Here is a 23,366-nt window from a genome sequence, read left to right on the forward strand (position 1 = left end):
TGTTATGTGCCATCGAGTCGGCCCCGACTCATAGCGACCCCTCCTTGGGTTTCCGAGGCAGTATCACTACGGACGTAGGATTGCCCAACCTTCCTTCCGAGGAGTGGCTGGTGGGTTTGAACCGACAGCCTTCTGGTTAGCAGTCAAGTGCTTTAGCCACTATGCTACCAGAGCTCCTGAAGTGGGGTTTAGTGAGTCTCATTTATCAGATGAAAAGAGGAGAGTTCTTAGAGGTCAAGCAGCTCAGCTGTGATCACACCCAGCTTGATGCATAACAGCCAGAACTCAAACTCCCTCCCAAAGCCTTACATCCCAGCTGCATCCCCAAGTGGTTAGAATTCTGTTCCCTCATTTACTTGTACTGTGTATCAACCTATTGTAATGTTTGGAAGCTTTTGGAATTTCTAAATGAAATTGAGGAGCTCAGGTAGCATAGTGCCTAAGGCACTTGAGTGCTAACCAGAAGGCTGGCGGTTCAAACCCACCAGCCACTCCTCAGAAGGAAAGTTGGACAATCTACTTCCATAGAGATACTGCCTCAGAAACCCAAGGAGGGGTCGCTATGAGTCAGGTCTGACTTGAAGGCACATAACAACAACAAATGAAACACTGGTAATTCAGCAAGCATAGTGGCTGATGCTGACTTCAGATCCTAAGTGCTGGTTGTACATTTGTCATTATTTCCACCTGTGTGCAGCAGGCAGCTGTTTCTTTATCAAGGCAGCCAAACCCTCGCAGAATGATGTTTACCTACACCAGCCAGCCGAGCAGAGGGCGGAGGCTTTACCTGAAAGAATCAAGTCAAAAACTACTAAGAAGTCAAAGGAGGAAGATAGGAATTATCTTTATTATTTGCCTACACAGCCCAAGTCCACTATACAATTGCTTAGACCATTTCTATCTGTGCATTTAATAGGTTTTACAGTGTTCTTCTTTGAGCAAGGGAAGGAGGGAGCATTTTAATTCCATCTGGGTGCAGATTTTAAAAGCATCTGCATCTGCTTTAAGTAAAAGGATTGTAAACAAGAGCATAGCTTTGAGGCAAAGCTTAAAATTACACTTCTTATTTTGCCAGCATTTAAGGGAAAAGAAGCTATGAAAAAAATTTTTTTTACATGTATTTCAATGCTAGTAGGACTATTGTTTTTAAAAACATAGGAACCAGTTTTAAATGGTGTCTGCCACTTAACTGGCTATGTGACCTTGTGCAGGCCATCCATCATTTGTAAAAATCACTTTAGTAATAGTATTTACAGTATAGGGTTGCTGTCAGTAATTAAAATGAGATAATGCATTGAAAGGGCTTATCATTTTTCCTACCATACACTAAGCTGATGTTCTTGTTAATGATTTCCTTATTTGACATTCTCCCCATTCCAGGAGGCAGGAAAAATCTTTTAAATAAGATTTTGAGATTATCCATTGAATTTTATTTTCCTTTCATCTTTATAAGAATATTAAATACTGTTCGTAATTAAATAATGCTGGTTAGAATTCCGTTCCCTCATTTACTTGTACTTTGTATCAACATATTGTAATGTTTGAAAAGAGCAGGAGATTCATTATGCTATTATCTTGATTATTTGGCTCCCAGAAGGGGTATCTGATGCTGGCCATTTCCCTGTGTCTCATGTGCTCCCCAGAGAGCAATGGGGGTAACTAAGAACCCTTTCCTCTCATTCTTAGCGAGCAGTGAGTTCTGGTTCACTGACAGATTCCAAATCAAGTACAGTTTTGTAGGAAGAGTTAAGAATCAGAAGGCCTGGATTCAAGTTCAGACTCAATCACTTACTAGCTGTATGACCTGAGCTTGTCCTTGAACATTTCAGACGCTCCACAGAGGTAGAACATTAACGAAGGCCTCTTCCTTTTCTTTATAAAGCTTCTGGATCCTTCACAGGAACACTGAAAGAGATTTTATAACATTAAGGCCTTAAATCATTTAGCATCAGTATGGCAGACTTATTGGTATTATAATAATTATTAATAATAAGGCCTAGTCCAGGATAATGAGATTATAAATAATACTTTTTGAGAGTAGGTTAATTTTGATTAAAGCTCTTTCATAGAAGCTGAATAGTGCATATCACTCTTATTTAAAAAATAAAAAGGAAACCTGACAGTTATTTTTTCAAATCCAATTGTTCATTATGTTAACATAAAAACTCCTCCAGATTGAAAGTTTTAAAAGCAAAATGTCTTCCAAAGTGTGTCTACCTGCCGTGTCCCTTGGGTATGAGATTATGAGAACAGACCTTAGATAATTGACTTCTCTTTTTGACAAGCAGAGGAATCCAGATAGGGGAATGTCATGAAGCATGGTTGTTAAACATACAATTCAGGACAATATTAATTCTTAAGGATTCTGGAGCTAGAGAACCTGGGCTCAAATCCATATAAGCTCAAAACCAAAAACCAAACTCATTGCCATGGAGTCAGATCCAACACATAGTGACCCCTCCTTGACGTCACTGTTCCAAGGTGATATCACTACAGAAGTAGATTACCCAACCTTCCTTCCAAGGAGTGGCTGTTGGGTTTCAACTGCCAGCCTTCTGGTTAGCAGTCAAATGCCTTAGGCACTATGCCACAGAGCTCGTATATAAGCTCAGTGACCATGAATTTATCTGTGCCTCAATTTGTGCCTCAGTTTCCTCATCTGTAAAATGGGAATAATAATAGTACCTCCTTTATAGACTTGTTTTAAAAATGTAATGAGTTAACATATGTAAAGTGCTTAGCACTGTTCTTGACATATAATAAATGTCAAACGTTAACTATCATTAACACCATGATCAAAATGGACAGCAAGTTTTCTTAGATGTAGAACAGAGCTCTCTGCCCTGAATTAGACATGATTTGCCCCAGCCTAGATCTGATGCCCCCACTCTGTGTGCTCTCATTGCATCCTGTGGCAACTGTCATGGTGGTTTTATAGTTGTCTGTGTCCTTGTGGATTGTGTTTCTGTGTTGGTATTCTCAGTGCCTGCTATAATCCCTATTCTGGTGGTGTGCTGGTAAATCAACTTTCTAAAAATAAAGCTGATTTGCAGTGTTTGCCAATATCTATGGTGTAACTACCCCAACCATGCCCCATGTCAAGCTACCAATGGTTTAATAACTAGTCTGCAAAATTAGTGAATATTTAAGAAAAAGCTCTCAAAAACCTTGTGTGAGCTGGCCCCAGCACACCAATGCCTATTACTTAAGCACTCAGTCAGTGTGAATAGGTTAATCAGTAAGCTGGCTGCAGCATCAAGTGGCACTAGATACTCCACAAAAGATAATGAAAATGACAAAATGCAGAATGAAATGTATGTGAATAAAAGAGTGCACTAGAGGCAGTGCCATGTTTTAAATTCTGATTTTCCAAGGCACAAGAGACATCAAATCACTTCTCTGCCATCAGATAAGAAATCAACCCCACGACCATATTAGAATCTATGATAGTGATTCAGATGTCCCTCATTTCCAGCCATTTCCTCCTCCTCTCTACCCTGACTTCCCTTGCTACAGTTTTATTTAAGAAATTATTAGCAGCTTGCAGAGTGAAAGCTGGAAAAGGAAGAGTTTACCCGAGTTTACCTGCCTTGCCTTACACTTCCCATCCTTGACTTCCGTGATGGTTATGTTTGTATGTCAACTTGGCTAGGCCTGGTTGAGTGGCTGGGCAGCTGCATGTAGTATTCCCCATGATGAGACTGGTAATCAACTCCATGGTGGAATCTACTGGGAGAAGCTGAGTAGCTGCCTTTGGGTATGTGGTCTGCTTCCTGTACATAAGAAGAAGCTTTGAGAATGATCTCCAGCCTATGGCATGCTTGGACCCTGCATGTAGCTGTGTCATTGCTCAGCAGCCTGCCATGCTCTGCCAACCTTGGGACTTGCAATGGACTTGAATTACTGGCCTGCTGTGTGGTCTGGTAACATCGGGACTGTGCCTTTTTACTGTCAACCTTGGGGCTTCCAGCCTCAGCAGCCAGCAGCTGTTTGAGTGAAGAAATGCCTCTAGCTCCAGTGGGCCGGGAGCAGGAGGCAGAGCTGGACCCCAAGGTTGAGGGGCTTTCACCCAGCCCCGAGAGCCTGGCACTTTGAACTTGGACTTAAAGCCTCCAAATTGTAAGAATAAACTCCTGTTTATTAAGGCCATCCCATTTGTGATATATTTCTTGTCAGAGTAGCACTAGGTAACCAGAACAACTTCTCTTCATGCTGGTCATCGACACATTTTCCAGAATCCTGTACTGTTATTTTCTGCTCCCTCCGTGAGTTCAAAAAGGAACCAAATTTATCCTCATAAATTACTTTTAAATAACAGGCCGTCCTGTTAACATCCAGATGACACAAAGAAGCATTTTCCCCAATCGAACCTGCTTTCAACAATCCCCAATTCCATCAAGGTGAGCAACTGTCCAAATTGGAAAGCAGTAGCCCCAAGTCAGCATAATTGAAAACACATGTATCTCAGACTACTGCCTCCTGCCCACAGACTTCAGGCAGGGCTTCTTTGGACATAGTTTATGTCACCAATGACCTTTCTTTAGTTCTATGGCATTTCGTTCAAGAATCTTTTTGTCCCTTTATGTGTGTATCTCTTTCTTAGTCTCTGCATCCGTAGGAGTTGCTGAGTCAGATCTGACTGGACGGCAGTGAGTTTGGTTTTGGAGTTGAAGTGCCAAATAGAGGCTACACAGTTTCTTCTTGGAAATGTAAATATTTCTCTCCTGTCTCATACACCTGCCACCTGAAAACAAGTCTTTTTCTCTCTGACCTTATGAACACACATACACACACATTCATAAGAGTCTGTGTATGAAAGTAGGGTAAACAAAAACCAAACCAAACTCATTGCTGTCAAGTCAGATGCAACTCATAGTGACCTCTTTTGGGTTTCCAGGGCAGTAGATCTTTGTGGAAGTAGTCTTCCTTCTATGGAGTGGCTGGTGGGTTTGAACCACCAACCTTCTGGTTAGCAATCAAATGCCTTAGACACTACACCACCAGAGCTCTTTCTCTATAGATTAGTCTTGGTAAAATATATATGAGAACATAGGCAATTTTAATTTATAGATTTTTAATCTTATATCGATAGAGCTCAATCTGTAATATCCCAGCATCAGTCACTGACCACATGGGGAGCAGACAAACCTAGAGTTCTTCAAGTGAAAATGTGTACAGTTCTTTCTGGTATGTATAAAATGTGTATAGTTCTTTCTGGTATGTATAAAAGATCTTAGGAGCTCTGGTAGCATAGTGCCTAAGGCACTTGACTGCTAACCAGAAGGCTGGCGGTTCAAACCCACCAGCCACTCCTCAGAAGGAAGGTTGTGCAATCCTACTTCTGTAGTGATACTGCCTCGGAAACCCAAGGAGGGGTCGCTATGAGTTGGGGCTGACTCGATGGCAAATAACAACAACAACAACATAAAAGATCTTAGAAATGAAGAAAACCTAATTGGTCATGTCCAGTTAATGATGGCAGCTTCCTGCCACAATCCCCATTACAATGCAAGTAAAGATATTTCTAATAAGAACCCAAATTCTAACAGATAGGGAGGGAAAGCTGAGGATGGAATCCTCAAAAGACTCAAGCATTAGAAGCATCAGGCACTTTTGAAGGGAAGGTGATGGGGAGGAGTGATTAAAATAAGATGTGGTGGAAATCTGTTTAAGGGGCAATCAAATTCCCAGTATCCCACATTCCCTCTTGACAGCCAAGCATCTGCTTCTACTATACCCTGGTAAAGCCTGAGGGCTTTTTCCCTGGAGATGGTCATATGGGCATGTCAAGATGGAAACCACCTGGCATTATGTTGCATTGGGAGGTTAAAGCAAATATGTGCTTACTGGGTGATAAGACCTATACCCCTATTCATCTATGACCACCCAGCCCCCAAAATGTTAGAAAGCAAGCCTTCTTCCTCCAGGTAGGTGATAAATAAAGTCATTGTTGGGGAAATTGATCAATTCAAAGGTACTGACAATCCTTACTTACCTCACTCTGGTGCTCAAAGCAGACCACCATATTTCTAGCTTTCTAGTGTCCCACTCTTAAATATAAGCTGATGAGTAAGGATTACCAGAAAAGTGAGAAAATCCTCTAACTGGCAAGATAGAGACCAAAACAAAGAAACAGAGAAAAAAACAACATAGAAGAAACTATATGCACAGAGAAAACTTCAAAGACATTTAATTAATATCCTCAGAGAGATAAGAGAAAATATTTTAACCACAAAACAGGAACAGTATGCTATATATTTTAAAGAGAAAAACCTCAGCAAACACAAAAAGTGTGCTTTGAAAATGAGAATATAAATGAAAAACTCAGTAAAAGTTTATCAACAGATAAAGATGAGGAACTTGCTCAGGAAGTAAAGTAAATACCCACAGAAATGTAATATAAGAGAGAAAAGACAAGAAAATTAGAGAAAAGTCCAGGAGATCTGAGACTTAGACAAAAATTCCATAGAAACAGAACAGAGAAAACAAAGGAAAAGAAATCAGCAATGAAATAATTAAGGAAAATGTCCCAAAGTTAAAGGACAAAAATTTCCAGTTTGAAAAGATCCATTGAGGCTAGAGCTAGTGGAAAATATATCCACAGTTAAATTTGTGTAAAATCTCAGAAAATTTGAGGCAAAGAGAAGATTCTCCAAGTTTGTTGTCCTATACAAACTATCAGGAGCCAAAATGACTTTGGATTTCTCAAAAGTAATGTGGAAAAGATGTTAGTTCCCTTGTAGAATTCCTTACACCACCAAATGGTCAAAGAGACATAAGACAGAAGTAAAGGCATGTTTACAAACTATCTTCTATAAATCCTTTTTCAGTAACTACTGTAGAATGAGTTCTAATAAAATAAAGGGTAAAACAAGAAGTAGGGAGATACAGGATATAAGAAACAGGAGATCCAACACAAGAAAGTGGTGAAGGAATTTCTACGAGGGTGGCAGCACAGCAGGGTGAGAGGGCAGCCCATGCAGAGTGGAGCAGGTCAGGAGGCCTCAGGAGAGACTTCTGCAGGGGATGGAAATGGACAACATCATATGCACCTAAACACCTAGAAACTAGTCTATGAAGAGTTTGGAGTTGAGTTAATGTTGTTGTTAGCTGCCGTTGCCTCGAATGTTAGGTCTGCCTTCTGAGATGCCGCTGGGTGCAAACCACCAACCTTGCAATTAGCAGTCAAGCACTTAAATGTTGGTGGCGCCCAAGGACTCTGAATTAACAGTCAAAAATGGGCAAGCAAAAGCACAGGACAATTATTAACTCCAGGGAAAAAAAAAAAGCTATGCATATAAAGAAAAATAGTCATAGTCTACTACATGACTTTGTTTGTAAATAATATTTCATAGTCAGTCATGAAAATGTAAACACTGATTTTTGGTTTAATGAAAATTTCAGTATTACAATATACTGGGAAGTAGAAGACATCAGAAGCATGTCCTTATATGGTGGGGACTAAAGGGAAATAAATAAAAGACTGCTAAATTCTACTTTTTCCAGTGGTAAGTCCAAACTAAAATAATCAAAAAACAGCAAAATACCTTTGACAGTAAATATCAAAATAGTGAAAGGTTATCTAAGGAGGGGATACTGGGAGGGGAGGGTGCTGTTCTATAAGACAAACCTTAGCTCCTTAGTATATGCATGTATAACTTTAAAATAATAATAATAAATTTTTATTAAAAAATAGGAGAAAAGTAAATTGTTACAGATTATTCATCCTTTCCCTAAGAGGTAGACAATGCTCTATTCTCTTAGAATCTTACTTAGTCCAACATTTAATGTTCTTAAAGTAAAGATATTACTACCTGTTCCCACACAGTGAGTTCATAAGTAAAGAAAAGGAAAGAGATGTGAAAATCAGGCTCCAAATAGTAGGAGCTGGGCAACAGCTGGACTTCTTCCATTGCCCTGTCCATGTATGTCAATCTGAGGTTCGACTGAGTTGACACATATCCTCATTTTACCTGCCTCCTCTCCAAGTGGGAGTTACAATTCTTGACTAATGAGGGATGCACAGGGGATAGGAGTGGGGTCTAGGAAAGTAATTGTTGTTGTTGTTGTTAGCTCCAACTCATAGTGACCCTGTGTACAAAAGAATGAAACAATGTCCGGTCCTGTGCCAGTTTCACAATCCTTGCTATACCTGAGCCAACTGTTGCAGTCACTGTGTCAATCCATCTCATTGAGGGTCTTCCCCTTTTTCACTGACCCTTTATTTTACCAAGCAATGGTCCCTTCTGACAACATGACTCGAGTAGGTGAAACGAAGTCTGGCCATTCTCACTTCCAAGAAGCATTCCAGCTGTATTTCTTCCAGAACAGATTTGTTAGTTCTTCTGGCAGTCCATGATACTTTAAGTATTCTTCCCCAACACCACAACTCAAAAGTTGACTTTTCTCTTCAGCACTTTAAAGAGGTCTTTTGCAGCAGATTTGCCCAGTGTAATACATTGTCTAATTGCTTTACGTTGCTTCCATTGGTGTTGATTGTTGAACCAAGTAATATGAAATCTTTGACAACTTCAATCTTCTCTCCATTTATTGTGATGCTGCTTATTGGTCCAATTGTGAAGATTTTTGTTTTCTTTATGTTGAGGTGTAATCCATAAATAATCAATGCATCTTGATTGCATGCTTGGTCAATTTCAGACTGCAGAAGCTGGTAAAAATCTTCAATTCCTTCATCTTTGGCTTTGGTGGTTGGTGTGTAAATTTGAATATAGTAGTTTTAACTAGTCTTTATCTTATCACTGACAGCATTGTACTTCAGGATAGGTCTTGAAACGTTCTTTGTGACAATGAATGCCACGCCATTCCTCTTTAATTTGCCATTCCCCACATAGTAGATTATATGGTTGTCTGACTCAAAATGGCCCAAACCAATCCATTTCAGCTCACTAATGCCAACAATATTGATCTTCATGCATTCCGCTTCATTTTTGACAACTTCCAATTTTCCTAGATTCATACTTCATACATTCCATGTTGCGATAATTAACGGATATTTGCCACCGTTTCTTCCCATTTTGAATCATGCCACATCAGCAAATGGAGGTCCCAAAAGCTTTACTCCATAAATATCATTAAGGTCGACTCTCCCTTGAGGAGGCAGCTCTGCCCCAGTAGTATTTTGAGTGCCTTCCGGTACTATATCAGACAGTGTTTCAGGGATATTCATAAAGTTTTCCAGTAATATTTCAGACAGTGTTTCCTTGCTATTCATAAGGTTTTCACTGGCCAGTTCTTTGAGAAGTGGATGGCCCCTTCCTTCTTCCAAGTCTTTCTCAGTCTGGAAGCTCCACTGAAACCTGTCCACCATGGGTGACCCTGCTGGTATTTGAAATACCAGTGGCATAGCCTCCAGGCTCACAGCAACAGGCAAGCCACCACAGTATGACAAACTGACAGACGAGTGGTGGAGGAAAGAAATTGAAGAGTACAAATGATAAACTACTTTTCCCTGCATTCTACTAGGGATCCAAACAGTTACTTGTAGCAAGATGTGTTCTGAGCTCAAAATAACCTATTATAACAGCAGTCTTTGGAATGTGGGTCCTGCTTCAGATTTGGTTATGGCCAAGTAAGAGCGCTCTGAGCATTCCCAGTGGCGTCCATGGCTCATGAGATTCTTTGTTTCCCCAGACTATCAGTGTACCTGTCTCTCTCAGTTCACCGGGAGAAACTGTGAGTCCGAGATCACAGCTTGTTTCCCAAACCCCTGCCGGAATGGAGGCTCCTGTGACCCAATTGGAAACGCTTTCATCTGCAGTTGCAAAGATGGGCTCACTGGAGTCACGTAAGTGAGCTTGTGCAATAGCTTCTCTCTAGGCTGTTTCTTGTTGCTAAAAAAAAAAATAATAATAATCAATAAACAGCTAACTGGGATAGAATATTTACCACTAATGTGACAGGCAAAGGGTTAATGCATTTAATATATAAAGAATGATTGTGTTCTTCTTGTTGTTATGTGCCGTGGAGTCGGACCCGACTCATAGCGACCCCTCCTTGGGTTTCCGAGGCAGCATCACTATGGAAGTAGATTGCCCCATCTTCCTTCTGAGGAGTGGCTGGTGGGTTTGAACCTCCAGCCTTCTTGTTAGCAGTCAAGTGCCTTAGGCACTACATGTGACTAAAATGTTAACAAGGATTATCTCTGGGTAGTGGGGTTATGGGTAATTTGTGTGTGTGTGTATATATGTGTGTGTGTGTATATATAGTTTTTTTAACTTCTCTATATTTTCAACTTTTATGGAATTAATATATATGTTCTAGGAGCTCTGGTGGCATAGTGCCCAAGGCATTTGACTGCTAACCAGAAGGCTGGCAGTTCAAACCCACCAGCCACTCCTTGGAAAGCAGATTGGGCAATCAACTTCCGTAGTGATACTGCCTTGGAAACCCAAGGAGGGGTCGCTGTGAGTCAGATCTGACTCAGCGGCAGTGAGTTTGGTTTTTAGGGTTTTTTTTTTTTTTTGTATAACCAGAAAAACAATTATTTCAATAGATGGCATCTATGCCACCTAATATTTCCAGTCTAATTCTGAGGCAGACACAGCACCTATTTCCCCAAAACCTATTAACTAGACTCTATTGCCTGGCATTTTATGATCAGAGACACTAAAACTTACCTTTCCTTTGCAGACATTTCTCCAGAAATAAGGAGATGAAAGAGTTAGCCAGATGGAAAGGGAATGTTTTAACATCTTAGTTAAACACCGCTTTGAACCATTCTTGATCATTTTAGAAGTAGATGTATTTAATTTTAGCCAACTTTGAATCATTGGATGTAATTTGAAGTAATAAAGCTACATTTATTTTTAAATACTCTGTGATTCTGACTAATTTCCAACTGACCTGACTTCAATCTGTTCAAATTAAGGACATTTGACTACATTTTATAAGGTGAGTGGCCAAAAATGTAGGTGATGATGTCTTTGAAATGAACATATCAGAATGATTGCTGAAGTAGAGAAAGCACAAGGAGGGAAGAAAAGGCTATGTTCTCAAATAATGTTAAACTAAGAAAGAATAAGACTTTAATGTTTGCCTCAGAATTATACTCAAAGAAGAATTGAAAAGGTGTGGATTATTTTACAGGGAATAAAGTTGATTTAATTATTTCATTAGAAGGCTTTTGTCATTTTCTCGTGATAATCTGTATTAGCAGTCACCTTTAACATTAAGTAGAATGCAGAGGAAATGTAGATATGTAGCCCTCATCCCACCTATCTACCCCTGCCATCCTTAGCTTCCCAAAGGGACCAAAAATGACTATAACCATTATGATAGTTACAATTAGAGGAGAATGTCAAACCCAAAGGCCTTTCCCTCTGTGGTCCGCAGCACTTTATCTACAATTCTACAATCCCAAAAGTTCTGAGAACTAAAAGGGTTTTAGGTAAATTGGGTGGCTAACTAATTTGTTGGCAAAACCTGGCCAAAATCACTCTGAGGCAATTTATCATTTCTATTTCCCCATTCAGTGTAAATATCCTTATGTTTCACTTTAGAAACTAGTGTAGTTTATTATGGGCTCCCTGGTGGTGCAGTGGTTAAAGCACTCAGCTGCTAATCAAAAGGTAGTGATTCCAACCCATTAGCTGTTCTACTGGGGAGAGATGAGGCAGTCAACTTCTGTAAAGATTTACAGCTTTGGAAACTTTATGGGGCAGTTCTGCTGTGTTTTATAGGGTCAATATGAGTCAGAATCAACTACATGGCAGTGGGAATTTTTTTTTTTTTTTTAATGCCATCACCAGGAGTTCTGGTGCAGTAGTTAGGCACTCAGCTGCTAACCAGAAGTTCAGTAGTTCAAACCCACCAGGTGCTCTGAGGGAGAAAGGTATGGCAGCCTGCTTCTGTAAAGATTTATAGCCTTGGAAACGCTATGGGGCTGTTCTCCTCTGTCCTGTAGGGTGGCTTTAATCAGAATCACCTCAACAGCAATGGGTTATTTTTTGTTGTTGTTTTCTTTTTATGCCAGCAGGATAGTCCCTTGTTGTTGTTGTTATGTGCCGTCGAGTTGGACCCGACTCATAGCAACCTCTCCTTGGGTTTCCAAGGCAGTATCTCTATGGAAGTAGATTGCCCCATCTTCCTTCACAGGAGTGGCTGATGGATTTGAACCACCAGCCTTCTGGTTAGCAGTCAAGTGCCTTAGGCACTATGCTACCAGAGCTCCCAGGAGAGTCCCTAGGTAGTACAAATGATTAACAGGCCCAGTTGTTAACAGAAAGACTGCAAGTTGGAATCCAGCCAGAGGAGTCTTAGAAGAAAGGCCTGGCAATCTACTTTCAAAAATCAACCATTGAAAACCCCATGAAGCACAGTTCTACCCTGATGAACATGGGGTCACTGGAGTCAAGTTCAACTCAAAGGCAACTGTTTTGTTTTAATGACAGCAGCAGTTCAGGGAGGCATTACATAAGAAGAGAGCTCTGCAGTGTATGACTTTTCTAAAATTGCAAGTTTACGTTTTGATACACATCTGGGTTGTAGACCTTTTCTATAGCATCTGTTCTTTCTCTTTCTAAACCTTTTCTTCCTACCACCGTCTTTCCCCTCTCCCCACCTGAGTTGAATCACAACAACTGGGAGGGATTGGGTTCTCTGAGCAAAACACCCTAACTCATGATGATGACTTGGGGCCATCATCATATGGGTGGACCCATAAATGCCTAAATTGCTCCCCTCCCCAACACATGCCATCTTTCATGTTTCATCTGTTCCTTCCCCTTTGGGACTTTATTTTCTTTTAATGACGTTAGTCTGTATCAAGCCTGAGTGTACAAGCCTGTGTCTACAGGTCCTGATGTTTGGGAGAGACTTTGTGTGTTTTGCGGCCGTAGGTGTGAAGAAGACATCAACGAGTGCGAACGAGAGGAGTGTGAGAATGGGGGCTCCTGCGTCAACGTGTTTGGCTCCTTCCTCTGCAACTGTACGCCAGGCTACGTGGGCCAGTACTGCGGGCTGCGTCCTGTGGTGGTGCCCAACATCCAGGCTGGCCACTCGTATGTGGGAAAGGAGGAGCTTATTGGCATTGCCGTGGTCCTCTTTGTGATCTTCATCTTGATCGTCCTCTTCATCATCTTCCGCAAGAAGGTCTTCCGTAAGAACTACTCCCGCAACAACATCACGCTGGTGCAAGACCCCGCCACAGCTGCCCTGCTCAACAAGAGCAATGGCATCCCGTTCCGGAACCTGAGGGGCGGTGGTGATGGCCGCAATGTCTATCAGGAGGTGGGGCCCCCACAAGTCCCTGTGCGCCCCATGGCCTACACCCCCTGCTTCCAGAGCGACTCCAGGAGCAACCTGGATAAGATTGTGGATGGGCTGGGGGGCGAGCACCAGGAGATGACCACATTCCACCCTGAGTCACCCCGCATCCTGACAGCCAGGCGGGGTGTGGTCGTGTGCAGTGTGGCCCCCAACCTCCCAGCAGTGTCACCCTGTCGGTCGGACTGCGATTCTATCCGGAAGAATGGCTGGGATGCAGGAACTGAAAGTGAGTAGACAGTGGTGTGTCACTTATCACACGTGTTCATGGGCATGTCCTATGCATTCACAGTGACATGTTCTGTCATTTAATTTTCACACCAGCCCTGCAACATCATTCTTGTTATTATCCCCAGTTACAGATGGGAAAAATGAGGTTCACAGAAGGTAACATAAGATGCCAAAGGTAACATGACTAGTAAAAGCAGTCAGCACAGGAGTCTAGGTCTGCCTGACCATAAAACCCACACGCTTCTCCCAATAGAACAATGTTAGGTGGTTTCGCAAGCCTCATAGTAACATGAGTGACATACAGGAAGTGTGTTCTGGGAGGTCAGAAGAGGAGCCTATTTCTAGTTAGAGTGGTGACTTGAGAGAAGCACAGGGCCATTTGAATTGGACCATGCTGGATTACAGGGTCTGGGGAGAGGAAGGCATTCCACATAGACGGACCCACACGATCAGAGGGAAAACAGATTATTCTGTTCAGCTGGATTTCAAGGTCCCTGAAACAAGAGTGTGAACCACAAGGCTAGAAAAGTGGTCTGGGCCGGATAGCGGTGTTTCCTTCTCCTTTTGGCCTCACCCACCAGCATTCTAGGCATAGGGAAGAGCTGCAAATGCAAAGGCCCTGAGGTAGGAAAGAGTTTGTGTGCTGAAGGGCACAGAGAAGGTCAGTGCAATTGGAGGTTGTGGTGTAGTGCCTAAGTCATTTGACTGCTAACCAGAAGGCTGGCGTTCGAACCCACCAGCCACTCTTCGGAAGGAAGTTTGGGCAATCTACTTCCGTAGACATACTGCCTCAGAAACCCAAGGGGGAGTTGCTATGAGTCAAATTGACTCCATTGAGGGAGTTTTATTTTTTATTATTATTTTTTTTAAGCACCAGAGGGGAGTGAGCAAATTTTAAGGCTTTGAACTGGTTGGGGCAGGTACAACCCTGTGCTGAGAATTTGCTTTTCCACCCCAGAATCAGAATCTACATTTTAACAAGATCCCCCAGGTGATTCTTATATATAGGTGGATCACCTGTGGATCTATAAAAATCACCTGGGGCTCTTGTTAAAATGCAGATTGTGACTCAGTATATCTGGAGGTGGAAATGCAAATTCTCAGCAGAGGGTTGAACCAGAGTGAACTGGTTCAAAGCCATTTTAAGAGCAACACTACCGCAGGTTTTTAAGCAGGTAAATGACATGATCTGATTTACGGTTTTAAAATACGAGTCTGGCTGATCCATGGAGAAGAGACTGAACAGGACCAAAGAGAGAAGGAAACAGAGACCAATTAGATGGCCTCGGTGAAGAATGCTGTTTGTTTTCCCTTCCCCAACAGCAGTCAGAATGAGACTCAGGCAAGCTCTCTTGTAACATCTGAATTTTCATTAGATCAAATGGCTTTGTATCCGAGAAACAGTGATGCCCTGGGTGGCAGCAGTTTCTGGAGGCTGTGATCACTATGGTATATGTTGGGCTGGAGGGTGAGAGGGTGAGGAGGCAGGATTCAAATGGAGCTATAGAGCACATGCAGGCGAGGAGATAAAGGGTGTTTTCAAGGAGAAAGGGGGCATTCCTACTGGTGTTTTTAAGCATGAGTAAGATAGCTGTGGACTCCCTGAGTAGTGCAAACAGTTAACATGCACAAGTGCTAACTGAAAGGTTGGAGGTTTGAGTCCAACCAAAGGGGACTTAGAAGAAAGACTTGGTGATCTACTTCCAAAAAATTGGCTCTTGAAAACTCTGTGGAGCTCAGTTCTCCTCTGACACACATGGGTCACCATGAGTCAGAATCAACTGGAAGAGATCTGAAGGTAAACTATTGGAAATGGCCTTCCAGATGCACAAAGTAGGTTGATCAGTGTAGAGTAGGCATGAGGGATTACTTGAGGAATGGGTCTGGTTCTGATGTTCAGGAGAGAGGTCAAGGCTGGAGGTGAAGGTTTGGACATGATCTGCATGAAGGATGGTGGAATCTCTATGAGGGTGAGCTCACGGAGGAAACAAGAGTGACAAAAGGAAGGTAAAACGGGGCCTCCAAAAGAACCTTGGAGCATGCCTGCATGTAACAGGTGGGCAGAGGGAAAGGGCCAGGAAGGGAGACAAACACTTGCCAACAAAGAAGAAGGGCAGCTGTGCAGAGGCTAAGGATCAAGAGAGTGTCAAGAAGATAGTATGTCAGGGCTCCAAAACCATCAAGGAGGACACATGCTAGATAAAAACACAAAACTACTACTGAGCTTGATGCCTAGAATATTCTTAGTGATCTCAAGAGACTTTCAGTGGTATCGTCTAGGCAGAAGCCAAATTGCAAGGGTTAAGGAAGAAGAGATTTGGTGAGAAAACAGGGGAGGAAAGCCAGCATAACTATGTGCCACACAATGCTGGGTCATCTCCTTAAATCCTCCCAGGTCCTCCACGTGGCACCATTCACCAGCCCATCATGGGACAGGGAGAAGACTGTGGGTTGACCTGGTATAATAACTTGCCCAATAGTGTGTAATTAGTATGTGGAGGAGACAGGCTTCAAACCTGGTGCCTCTTAGGAGGCTGAGCATGAAGGAGAGAGAGGGAAGGCAAAGGAAGAAGGTTTTTTGGTGATAGAGAAAGGCTGATGATGAGTTTTCCTATATCAGTGCTGCCCCAATCATGCTATTTGCTAATTCTGTCTGTAGACACACTTAAATTTCAAGTAGTTGCCCTTGGATTTTAACCTTCAATATATCCCCACTCAAAACCAAACCAAACTCACTGCCGTCGAGTTGGGTCCAACTCATATCCTCCTTGGGTTTCTGAGGTGGTATCACTAAGGAAGTAGATTGCCCAGCCTTCCTTCTGAGGAGTGGCTGGTGGGTTTGAACTGCCAGCCTTCTGGTTAGCAGTCTTAGGTACTGTGCCACCAGAGCTCCCATCCACTCTCAAGTTATCCATAAAGTTAGACTTCACCATAGTCTTGCCAATCCACTAGCTAATGGAAAAGCTCTTTTTTATTTAGTGATGAAAAGAAGGGTTTTGACTAAATGGAGGAGTCGAGAGAGGAGATTCATGCCTGGTCCCATATTCATGAGGTGGATCATTTGTCTTTCCCTTCCCTGTGCTAAGCCATGGGCACACACCTTGTGCTTTTTGGAGGCACATCTTCATATTTTCTGCTGCATGGCTGTTGGGAGGTGAATGCTTCCATGGTGTCTCTTTCCACTTATATCAGTTGTTTATCCAGCTCATCATTTTCCTGTGGCTTCAGCATCTGACAGCAAATGCAGAGTCACTGTGCCTAGTACCAGCATCACCCTCTGCGGAAGAAGCCATGACTTCTTTGGCCACAAAGAACAACTGTTCCTTTAATCACAAGTCTGCATCTCTTTGTACCATCATGTACCATGATGATTTGAGGCCATTTCTAGAGATCATCTCTCCCCACCCCACTTCATAATGTGACAGCTTTACTTCCAGAATCCACTTCAGGCCCAAACTCAAGATTCCCCAAACTCAAGATTCCCCAGACTCAAGATTCCCCAGACTCAAGATTCCCCCAAGTATTGTTGAGTTTTTATGGAATATATTTCCTTCTTTGTGAAAGCAAGGCAGAGTTAGTTGGTGAAACAATCTCTGGGTGACTAATTCATTTTTCATTTGATGACCTCAAGATATGGGCTATTTTATTGCTTCCTTTAGTCCTTCAAATAAAAAAGTAGCCCGGGAGGAGGGGTGTGGGGAGACAGAGACAGTTGTTCAGGTTGTAATTGTACCAGCAAAGAGAGAGGAAGTGAGTGCTTAGGAGCACATCCATGCTGTGGACAGCTGCCTCCCCCACCATCCTACCCCCCACCTGCAGAACACAGCCTTCCCAAATGTAATACGACGCTGCCCTCTAAAGGGCCAAGCTGAAAACTCCACTTGCTCCCCAGAGAAGGAAGTTAGGATGAAAGTAATGGCATTCTTGCCTATAAAATATTTATACCCCTATTTTAAAAGTAATCTCATTTAACCCAGTGTTGACACCACATCGGTTCATGTAAATGATTTAACTTAACTCTGAATGGCAAAGAGCAGCCCAGCCATTTCATCCTTGATTCACTCTTTCCTTCATCACTCTGCTTTGAGGAGAAAACAACTACTTTGGGCTGTCAGCTATTTGGAAGCTCATTTACTACAGGTTAAGGGCTTCTAATCCATAATGTAAATCACTTGATTGACAGATCTTTGCCCCCAACGGCACAGTCAATTTTCTATTGTGAAGCTAAATTATTTTCTCTGAGCCAATGGAAGATCCCAGAGGAGTGAACTCTGGAGGGGCAGGGCTGGAAATTTGCACAAGGTAACCAGTGTCATTTCTGCTTTCTCTATGGCTATCCGCGAAGACAAAGGGGTTGATGACTCAGGCGAAGTAACCTGCTTTGCAGGCAGTAATAAAGGCAGCAACTCGGAGGTTCAGTCCCTCAGCTCCTTCCAATCGGATTCTGGTGATGACAATGGTAAGAAAGCATCAGATTTGCTTTGTGGGGATGGGTTTTGCTTCCTCTGCTCACCAGCAGTGATGGGGAGGAAGGTGATTCAACCAGCTTAGTTTCTTAACCCGTTCATGAGGCTTTGAAACAGGTTCAGCAGCTTTTTGATGGGCTCCATTAGTGGAGTGCCCTTGCTGAAGAAGTACTATGGATCTGCAGCTAGGAAGTGGCCTGAGGAGCTGCCTCAGAGGCTGGTGAAGTTCCCTAGGCCCTCCAGTAATAAGTCTTCTTTGATTTGGTTCATAATGGAGCTACCTCATCCCAAACAATACTCTCTAGCAAACAGTGCACTTTGTTTCTTTTGTTTAGTTTGACTGGCAATCACTTTCCTCTTCACATCCAGCTTACCATCAATAGAAATTAGTTCAGAGGCAATACCTCCTTCCTGTGGTAAGAGTGGCATTGTCATTCAATTGAACCCCCCTTACCATCTTTTAAGGCTCTTTGGGTTGTGCACAGGTTAAGCACTTGGCTACTAGTTGAAAGGTTGGTAGTTCAAACCCACCCAGAGGTACCTCAGAGGAAAGATCTGGCAGTCTGCTTCCAAAAGGTCACAGCCATGGAAGCCCTGTTTTTTTTTTTCTTCCCCCACAGTTCTACTCTGAAACACCTGAGGTTGCCATGAGTTGGAATTGACTTAACAGAAATTGGTATCATCCTTTGGTGACATGGGCCTTTGGGAATCTATTAAAAGCTATGGATCAACTCCATAGAAAAATGCACACACACCCAAAATGTGTCATGCAATTAAAAATTGCATTTGGTTTGTGGACCTAATTGACACTCCAATGCTGCTCCCTCTACCTCTTGTGAATCTATGTTTATGGAAAAGATTCTAATGATGGACTGAGTTTTCTGAGCTGAGGAACCAGCTTTGGAGGATGTATTGGTCTCCCCAGAGCAAGGGAGGAGAGGAGAAATGGTCATAAGCAGTGAGGCGTTACCAAGAATAATTTCAAATAGTCACCCATAGAGACAGGCAGCCTTATTCCAGCCTATACAGTAGGTCATCTTACCCTTTATCAGCAACTAGTATAAATTGGATGTTTATTAATTTATGCGATCATTCACCCCATAAGCTCTTGCTGAGTTTCTCCTGTGTGTTCAATTCTATGCTGAGCATGGGGAATACAACATGAAAATGACATTGTCCTTGCCCCTTGTACACACAGGAGCATGAGAGTTCTGAGACCATGGAAGTAATTGTGCAAGTAAAATATTCTACCTCTGTAATCCCCTACCCCTAAATCTCTTTCACTTCCTTCCCCAATACTTGGCACTCCTAAAAGGTGCAGAAGCCTCAGTGTCTCCTACTGCTGCAATAATAAATCATATGATGGTAGATTACTTCTGACCAGTTTCTAAATTAGGATAATGGCCCACCTCCAGATCTTTGTGCTGCCTTTTTTTCTCATCCCCAGCCAGAAGAAAATCTGTAGTTGGTTGGCATTTTATATCAAAGCAACCAAGAACATTTAGTTTCCAAACTCCAGGCACCAGCTCCAGCAGTGATGCAGGTTGACTGTTCTCTTTTGTGTGTGGCCTGAAGGTCACATACTTGACCTTTCATGTTAAACATTCTGGTTGGTCCCAAGTAAAGCAGATGGTGTTAGGAATGCTCAGCAAATTACTTTTAATCCTAATTAGCTTTCCACAAGCTGATATCAGGTGCTGCTGCTTCTTGTTGTATGCCACAAGTCAATTCTGACTCAGTGGGACCCTATAGGATGCAGTGCCCCCATAGGTTTCCAAGGCTGTACTCTTTATGGAAGCAGACTGCCTCATCTTTCTCCCACAGAGTAGCTAGTAGTTTCATTCTAATCTTTTGGTTAGCAGCCAAGCACCACTGCACCACTAGGGCTCCTTATCAAGTGCTTAAGCAACACATTCGCCTGTTGTTATCAAGTCAATTCCAACTCATGATGACCCCGTGTGTTGCGTATTGCATTCCATAGGGCTTTCCTGGCTATGCTCTTTCAGAAGTAGATCACCAGGCCTTTCTTCCAAGGCACTCTGGGTGGGTTCAAACTGCCAACCTTTCACTTAGTAACCCAGCATATAACCATTTGTGCCACTCAAGAACTCCTAAGGCAATCCATATAGACCACAGAAATCTTCTTCCTGGATTGCAACTGTTTGAAATACCAAATGCTGACTTTTGTCCACACTTGGACCCAGTGATAAGCCAGGTGGGAGCTTGGCCTCGAGTATTTTAGGCTATTGGGGGCATCATGTGATTGTGAAGCTGTTAATCTTACAAAGGTTATCCTCTGCCACCAGCAAGTGAACCTGGATTTGGAGCAGCATGACTGACCAACAAATAATTATCAGTGGGAATAGTGAGGTCTTCCTCTCAGAGCCTGCGGGAGTTACTAATGAGAAACTACCATGAGTGAGATGACCCACTTTCTTCCACTGGGCCATCCGGTGTGAATTTATGATCCAGAAGTCCCTGCCAATCATGCTTTTCAGGAAGACTGGCCCCCAATTTGCTATTGTTTCCCTTCTGTTCCAAGAATCCTGGGTATCCCTGGATAGAAGTGTCCACTGAAGCACTGCCTAATGATAGGATTGTGAGAAAGCTTTAGTTGTCTGCATGTTGCATCTTTGTTCTTGCTGTTGTTGTTAAAAGAAGTTAATATATGTTTAAAATACACAACTAACCTGAAACTGTCCTTCCTCTCCCTCTCGCCTCCTTTTCCTGACCACAAGCATCCATAGTGACTGTCATTCAGCTTGTCAACAATGTAGTTGACAATATAGAAAATGAAGGTATTTACTTTTTTTCTTCCATAGCATGTCTTTGCCTGAAGAAAATGATTCCTTAGTACTTTGGACTAGGGGTGATTTTAATCAACTGGCAACAGAGGGCAGTAAACAGGTGGTTTCAAATGAGATGCTGGATTTTATTAATTTGAATAAATTTTACAATTTTGAAAAAACAGCTAGTTCATAAATTTTAAAATATTGGGGCACTCTTTTTTTAAAAAAAAGGAAAAACAAAAAGACAAAAGGACCCAATTATTTGGAATCTAGATGAATACTAACTTCATCCTTATATTTGACATGTATTCATTGAGCACCTATTATGTGCTGGGACCACATATCTAATTATTCATAGTTACATACTATGGGATTGATTTTCACCAGATAACATTTATTAGTGTCTTAATGTGACTATGTTCTGGTATAGAGAGGATTTGTCTTTTTATTTCCTAAATAACAATGGAGAGAATTTTAAAGATTAAATTGGTTATAACTCATAGATTTTTCAGAGCATGTTTTTGTTTTGTTTTGTTATTGTCATTGTTTATTTGTTTGTTTCTTTTAAATCATCTATAATGTTCTATTTTATCCCTCTTTACATGGCTCGGGTTGTCAGTTTTACTTTTCACTTTGTATCTAAACAGTGTCTGTCATGGATCAAGGACAGAACTACAACCGAGGTGACTCTGCCAAGACCCCAATATAGCATTTTATTTATGCATTTTGATTTGCTGAGCTCATTCTTGCCCCTTCCTTCTCCTTCCATCTTCTCTGAGTTCTTTGGTCTGAATTTTGCATGCTTCACGGTCTTGCGAGCTCAGTGTTGAGGTGAAAGCCTCACCCACGATCTGCCCTCCGCCTCATCCCCTGCGTGTGATTCATCCACTTGCCTGCGAGCCCCCCTGCCTTCTGTGGTCCGTGGTCCAACTGGTGCATCTCTCTCCATGAGCATGCTGCCAGCCTTGCTCTGCACAGAGCGTGTGGATAGGGAGACGGAATGGGATGAGGGCCCTAGAACTTTGTTCCCCAGCAAGCCCTTGCTGGCCATCTCGCATGACATGGTTCAGTGTGAGGCTCTGCAGCAGCCAAGCGCCACCTCTCAGAGCTTCCCTGACCTTTTCTCCTCTGTCCCTGTGATAGGCCCTTGTAAGGAGCATGTGGATGACCCTGGCTTCTTAGGATCCCTTGGATGTTAAGACTTGCATGTCAGGTCCCTTTTCTGCTCCTCTCCAGCATTACTCCAGCTCCAGCCTGGAGGAAGTTAACTATCTTGGCTTTTCTCTCACAGCCTATCATTGGGATACCTCTGACTGGATGCCGGGGGCCCGCCTGTCAGACATAGAGGAAGTGCCCAACTACGAGAACCAGGATGGAGGCTCTGCACACCAGGGCAGCACCCGGGAGTTGGAGAGTGATTACTACCTGGGTGGCTATGACATCGACAGCGAATACCCACCCCCTCATGAAGAGGAGTTCTTGAGTCAGGACCAGCTGCCCCCTCCCTTGCCAGAGGACTTCCCAGACCAATACGAGGCCCTGCCGCCCTCCCAACCTGTCTCACTGGCCAGCACACTGAGTCCAGACTGCAGGAGAAGGCCACAATTCCATCCAAGCCAATACCTCCCACCTCACCCATTCCCCAATGAAACAGATTTGGTGGGCCCACCTACCAGCTGTGAATTTAGTACTTTTGCTGTGAGCATGAACCAGGGCACAGAGGCCACAGGACCAACAGACTGTGTGTCTTTATCCTTGCACAATTCCAGAGGCACCTCATCCTCGGATGTGTCAGCCAACTGCGGCTTTGACGATTCCGAAGTAGCCATGAGTGACTATGAGAGCGTGGGAGAGCTCAGCCTTGCCAGCCTTCACATTCCATTTATCGAGACTCAGCACCAGACCCAAGTGTAAAGGACACATCTCGGGTGCTCTGCACTGTTTGTTATAGAAAAATTGAAGGAGATTGGCTGGGCGTATGTCTCAATGCGGAGTGGTCTGTTGAGTGAGAAGGAAATACAGTATTTTCTGCTAGGAACTTCTTCCCAAGTAATACTGTCACAAGCGAGCTCCATTCCAATTGGGTGAAAATGAAGGGCTCAGAAATTGTTTCTGAGAGGTAACTGAGAACACTACCTTCATGACAAAGAAGGCACAATGAGTTTTTAAAGAGAGAGAAATGATTTCACCCACTAAATGGTAGCTCTTTGTTGGCTTTGTGTCCTGGAAAGTGTTACAGCATCAGTCCTGCAGTATTATTAACTGGCAACAATAAAAGAGGCATTGTTGCATGTAATGTTGAGCCAGTGGTGGTGGGGGGAGTGAAAAGAGTAGTAGTTATGATTGTTGGAAAGTTAGTCTTTTAGGTAAATGACAAGAGGAACAAATACGATTAAACAAACAAGAAAATGGGCTGAAGCCTTTAAAATCAATTTTTTTTTTTAAATAAGCTGCCCAATTTTCAGCTATAAAATTAGGTTTGGGTAATAAGTTTACTATGCTTAATTATTTTTGTTTACTTGTTTGTTTTAAGCATCCAATATAATATAGTTGGGTTTTATGATCTTTGAGAAAGGTGTCAATGAAGAATAATGTG

At 42.6% G+C, this 23,366-nt stretch overlaps 1 protein-coding gene across 1 annotated transcript in view; it reads left to right on the forward strand.

Annotated features, from left to right (window-relative positions):
* Positions 1 to 22,684, forward strand: part of FAT3 (FAT atypical cadherin 3) — a 722,716-nt gene extending 700,032 nt beyond the window's left edge. The window contains exons 22-27 of the mRNA XM_042780568.1: positions 9,652 to 9,805; positions 12,858 to 13,513; positions 17,861 to 17,974; positions 20,720 to 20,779; positions 21,418 to 21,453; positions 22,062 to 22,684. Of these exons, the coding sequence (XP_042636502.1) occupies positions 9,652 to 9,805; positions 12,858 to 13,513; positions 17,861 to 17,974; positions 20,720 to 20,779; positions 21,418 to 21,453; positions 22,062 to 22,684 (1,643 nt within the window). The remainder of the gene's footprint in view (positions 1 to 9,651; positions 9,806 to 12,857; positions 13,514 to 17,860; positions 17,975 to 20,719; positions 20,780 to 21,417; positions 21,454 to 22,061) is intronic.
* Positions 22,685 to 23,366: the final 682 nt, after the last annotated feature.

Source organism: Orycteropus afer, unplaced genomic scaffold (genome assembly GCF_000298275.1).
Source record: "Orycteropus afer afer isolate SDZICR_OR568_19922 unplaced genomic scaffold, OryAfe1.0 scaffold00047, whole genome shotgun sequence".
In the NCBI taxonomy this organism is placed as follows: domain Eukaryota; kingdom Metazoa; phylum Chordata; class Mammalia; order Tubulidentata; family Orycteropodidae; genus Orycteropus; species Orycteropus afer.